Here is a 6,000-nt window from a genome sequence, read left to right as displayed (position 1 = left end):
TACATAAGAAAATCATTGATTATAAGAATACTAATAATCAAACTAATTCAAAAATGTTGAACTAAAAACAAAAATGCTCCATATAAATTCAAATATTTGATCACATATAAAAACATATATAATGAACCCCAAATCAACCCTTCCTACCTTGTTCCGCCTCCTACCAATAAAGAACCATTCAACTCCATTTTTTCTTTATATACACCTTCTTCTTACTCTTTCATTATCCAAGTACTCCATTTTAATCAAACTCATCATTCAATCTTCCCAATGGGTAAAACCTTAAACCTTCTTTTCATCACATTAATTTCCTCTTTAATAATATCATCATCCGCTCAAGATTGCAACACATATTCCTTCACAAGCAACGCAATATACACAACATGTGTTAGCTTACCCGTCCAAAACTCCCATCTCCACTGGAACTATCACTCCACCAACAACACTGTAGATATCGCGTACCGCCACACGGGTGTTTCAACATCCCAATGGGTTGCATGGGCCTTGAACGTTGACGGTGGGGGCATGGTTGGGGCTCAAGCTCTTGTGGCTCTACCCAACTCAAACGGTTCGGTTCAGGCTTACACGTCTTCGGTTACCAGCTACGGGACCACGTTGCAACAAAGTGCGTTGAGCTTTGATGTGTTGGGTATTAGGGCTGAGAGGGTTAATGGTGATGTGGTGATTTATGCTACTTTGGTGTTGCCTAGTGGGAGGGCGAGTTTTAACCAGGTGTGGCAGATGGGTCCGGTTTCGAATGGGGCTCCGGGTGGGCATCCCTTGGGTTCGGAGAATAGGAATTCGGTCGGGACAGTGGATTTTGTAACGGGGCAAGCAGGGGCTGGCGGAGGCGTTGGTGGGTCATTGCTTCACCGGAGAAACGTAAGCATTTTATACTTAATCATTCTTTTCATCTTTCATTTATCTTATTTTCTCAATATTTAGGCAGCTAGGACCATGGATTTTCTTTATGTGACAAGAAAACATGACATTAATCTAAAATTTGCCTTTTTAGCTTTAGTATAAAATTAGTTAAGGTCATTCTTGGGTCAAACCCGCGAATACTTTCGCTAAATGGATTATATTAATGTGTCAAACCGACGAGTTGGCACATTTAACTTATTTCTTTATTTTTTTAGTTTTCTTTTAAATATTTTTATATACCTAACTTAAACTATTAGCTATGTTTTATATATAAATTTGCAATTTAAAAATAAATTTGTAACAAGTAAACGTAATTGATTGATCAATAGAATAAAAAATATAATATGAGGATTTAGAATTTTGAAGTATTAATATATAAATACAAGTGTCGTGTTTGGGTACATATAGGTTACACAACATTAAGTTCACGTCATGTTTGTGTAGTGTAAAATTTCCAGGTTTGTGTCGAGTTCGACCCTCATGCCTACTTAACACACATAATAGCATAAGACTCTCCGTGAATCACAAGCTATGCATAAAGTCACGTGATTGATGAAGGATATGGTCATAGGACACCTAAATTCATGATTTCTTTTGGCACATGGATTGTTGTTATCTTGTTTACACTGAACTAATATTTGGTTAATTTGCCAGACTCATGGAGTATTAAATGCTGTGAGTTGGGGCATATTGATGCCAATGGGAGCCATGGTTGCAAGATACTTGAAGGTATTTAAAGTTGCTAATCCTGCCTGGTTTTACATCCATGTTGCCTGCCAAGTCACTGCCTATGGTGTTGGTATTGCCGGTTGGGCCACGGGACTCAAGCTCGGGAGCGACTCGGAGGGCATCAAATATACTACTCACCGCAACATAGGAATTACCCTTTTCGCACTCGGTACCCTACAGGTACAACACACCACAAAATTTCATGTATATTCTTACAAACTCCCTAAATATATATGTACAAAATAATTTATTATGATTTAGGTATTTGCATTGTTTTTGAGGCCGAAGCCTGATCACAAATACCGTATATACTGGAACATCTACCACATCAGTGTAGGGTACACTGTGATCTCTCTCAGCATCGCTAATGTGTTCAAAGGGCTCGATATCTTGGACCCTGAGAAGAAATGGAAGCATGCATACATTGGTGTTATTATATCTTTGGGGGCTATTGCAGCCATCTTGGAAGCGTTTACATGGTTCATTGTTTTGAAGCGAAAAAGGAAAGAGAAAGACCAAGGATACAGTTATGGCGCCGACGTCTATGGCCACCATAACGGTCACAGCCAGGCGGCGTAGAGAAGAATTGATCATGAAGTGGTTACATCCAGTTTTTGAGGTTTTCTGATCTAATATATTTCTAGGTAATCTATGCTTTTGTTGAGATTGATTATTATATCAGGGGTTGTATTCTTTGTTGTAATTTGTATTTGGGCGTCTGTCAATCTTTTTGTTATATATTTATTTATTTATTATACACATATGTGCACGTCTACATTCATGATTGCATTTATAATCTTAAAAGCAAAATACAAAATCTTTATCCAAAGAAAATATCACTTTTGGTACTTGTAAATTTCATGACCCTCCTAACATTTTTTCAACTAATTTTAATGTATAGTGTTTAATTCCAATACATGAATTTAATATTTTTATTAAATGTAAATTCTAATGGATTCATTTATTAACATTAATGGTGAAATAAGAAAAAAAAAGAAAATATAAAATGTGAAGTTGCATGTCTGTTCGAATAAAATTTTAAAGTCACGGGTAATTACAAATAAAGAAAATAAATGCGCATCATTGTCGAAGAATTTGGATTTGTATGTTAAACTACAAATTGTTTAAACTGAGATTTGAGCAGCAATACATAATTTTTTATATAAGATTGGTATTAAATTTAGATTTAATAATTTTCTCATATGCATTTGAACTCAAGAAAATATGCATTTTCTTAATTTTCACCAAAAATTTTGTATAAGTATTGCAAACATAGAGAGTATCTATTATATATATATATATATCTTGGTGTTTAGCATTAAATAATTGAAGTTAAATATTATAACTAAAATCCATGCGTATCACGATTTACTATATGAACTATTTGTCAATTTGTAAGGATACATATGAGATTAATCATCTATTTATATGACTTTTTTGTGTAGTATAAATGTTTTATCAATAAGAAGGTCAGTATTTAGTTTTCAATATTTTTTTTCATAACTCAGACCAAAATGCTTCATAAACATATATTTTATGACTTGATTCATACTTTTTTTTTATATATAGTTAATTTAATATATCTTATAAGACAAATTACTTAATTAAAACATTCAAAATTTTAAACCAAAAAATATGCTTCAATCCAATTCCACTATTTTCTCTTTCCAAAATCATTTAGCATATTAAAACTTAGAATACATTTTTTTAGTTATTTTCATAATTTCAATATTATATTAACTTATTAATTTTAGTTTTATACAAATACAACAAATTGGGTTTACCTTAATGTTACATGTTGGTTAGTACATAATTAAAGTGTTTATTATGATTTATATTCAAACTAATAAAGCTATATATAGAATTTAAAAAAAAATTATTGTCATAACATTTATTATTAAAATATGCTATAAAAATTTATTAAGATTCACACTTATTATAATGTAACTTAATAGAAATATTTATTATTTTTATTTTTTATTATTTGTAACTTAATCATGCTCCTCATTGCATCCCAATTAATATTCCATTTTCACATTAATTTAAAAAAAATAATTAATCCAATTAAAAGTCATTTATTATACTTTCATAAATCTTTTCTTTTTTTCTATAAGTTGTTATATATATATATATATATATATATATATATATATAGAGAGAGAGAGAGAGAGAGAGAAATGTTAGAATAAGAAGTGTTCATTTCTTAAAAAATGTAAGAAGTAATATGGACCGTTAGATGCATAAGGGTAAGATCGTAAACAATGACATATTTTAATTATAGCATCTAATTATCAAATTAATTCTATCCCTATTTTTTACATCTAATACGGCCATGATCATATTTTATGATTTGCAACAATTACACAGTTATACAATATCTTCTTCAATATTTGTTTGTATGAATAAAAATAAAACAATATATTCTTCAACACAATAAAAATATTAAAATAATAACAAACCTTACTTTACAGATTGACTATTATAGAAACAAACTAACTTTATAATTGTACACTCTAAAACATAATTGCTTCGTTGACATATGTCTCACATCTATCATTCTTCAAACTCGTGTTACAGGCTCTGCATTTTTCTCTGTACACAACACAATATAAAAACACATTATTTGGTTACCTAACAAAACCACCTCACACTAAAACACATGAGCACACCACTAAGATTACCAGATTCCATCAATGGGGGAGTACACCACTTCATACTAAACCCTAACACCACAATCTCTCTCCAGCCTTCTTTCTTCCACGACGTCTCCCTCAAAACCCCTAACCATTGTCGACCCTAAACCCTTCACCGTCGTCGTGGCCACCATAAAAAACCCATCGTCGTCATCAAGGTACCTCCAGTGTTGAAGGGTTCGTAACCCTAACTCAAGAGGACGATAACGGTAACCAATACCATAAGACGTGGGGGAGGTTCGAAGTTTTTTTTGTTAGAAGCAATGGTTTCGAAGGTGACAGGTCAAGGAGAACCACAATTTGATGGCGGCGCTATGGTTAACGGATGTGGTTGTTGTAGTGTTCATCGGACACTCGTAATCAACAGAGTTTTGGTCGGCAACTTCCACCCCGCATTCAATCCGATTTACCGCCGTTCAGCCGTCCTTTAGCCAGTCACCGCCACCAATCATGTCGACCACTTCCACCCCGCATCCAACCCGATCCAGCACCACCAAACACTATAATTAGACGTCGGAATGGTCCGAGTGCGATCGCCAAACGCTACACACTGGAATATTATGGAACACGGTGGTGTACGGACGGAATATGGCAGAACACGGCGGTGTACGGCCGGAATATTGTGGAGCACGGCGGTGGCGGAAGACGTCGGTTATTGGACAGTTCTTGGTCGGATTTTTCTGGGTCGGATATTTCTTGGTCGGATTTTACCGCCGTTAGAACATTGTCGTCTTCAACCGTCGAGATTGTTTGATGGAAGTTTGAATAAGGATGTTGTTAGGTGGATTACAATGATAAATGGGTATGTGAAGTGTAACATTCGTTAATTTTCAAACCCGAAACTCAACCCGTTGTAGTTTTTGATGTGATTAGGAACCTTTTTAATCAATGAAATGTTGGATGTCTATGTTTTAATCATGTTATTAGTCATTTATATTAAAGTTATATCATATTTACTATGCTAACATATTCGTAAGTTTTGGTGAATCGAAAATTTTTACCTCACATCGTTATTTATATTGTGTTACGTATTTAAAGCGTTTGGAAACTTGTATAGCCTAACTCGCTATTTGGAGTCCCTAATAAGTTATATATATATATTTTCCCTATACATAATAAGTTATAACTCATAGGTGTATTTCCTTCATTTTATAACATGATAAATTGTTACAAGGACCTTTAAACATGTAACTAGCCTAAGTACTATATCTAATTAATTATTGTCGCAAATTTTCCTTCCCTTATGTTAAAAATACAATATAATCCAACCCAAAACACCCCCAAAACCGTTCACCCCACCCCCTTTCCCCTTCTCCAAGTTTTACAACTTTTTACAAAAACAAACTTTCCCTAATTATCCTCTCCAAATCTTGTTATTTATATGAGACTATCATCCCCTCTAATTCTCTTACACAATAATTATTCTTCTTTGAAATTCAAAAAAGAATTTATCTTCTTCCTCTCTCTCTCTCATCTTCATCTTCTTCATTTTTATTATTGTTACTATTTTGTCAAAAGTTAAGGTAATCAAGTTGTTTTGTAACACTAGTTGTACTATCTTTAAGGTTTCTTTTATTCTTGTTATCGTCTTCATTTAAATGGTGGAAAAGCCATTATATATTCATGCAAGGATCCCACATAATCTATACACTAT

General features: G+C 33.3%; 1 protein-coding gene across 1 annotated transcript; it reads left to right on the top strand.

Moving 5' to 3' along the window:
* Positions 1-266: 266 nt before the first annotated feature.
* LOC143580054 (cytochrome b561 and DOMON domain-containing protein At5g35735-like) lies at positions 267-2,287 on the top strand. Its single transcript, XM_077063192.1, has 3 exons — positions 267-882; positions 1,579-1,833; positions 1,915-2,287. The coding sequence occupies exons 1-3, from the start codon at positions 271-273 to the stop codon at positions 2,230-2,232; spliced, it is 1,185 nt and encodes a 394-aa protein (XP_076919307.1). The 5' UTR covers positions 267-270; the 3' UTR covers positions 2,233-2,287.
* Positions 2,288-6,000: the final 3,713 nt, after the last annotated feature.

The sequence above is a fragment of the Bidens hawaiensis genome, unplaced genomic scaffold (assembly GCF_021521415.1).
Source record: "Bidens hawaiensis isolate Kalapana, Puna unplaced genomic scaffold, B.hawaiensis_p1.1 tig00030213_1, whole genome shotgun sequence".
Lineage (NCBI taxonomy): Eukaryota > Viridiplantae > Streptophyta > Magnoliopsida > Asterales > Asteraceae > Bidens > Bidens hawaiensis.
This window is presented reverse-complemented; position numbering and strand designations above follow the sequence as displayed.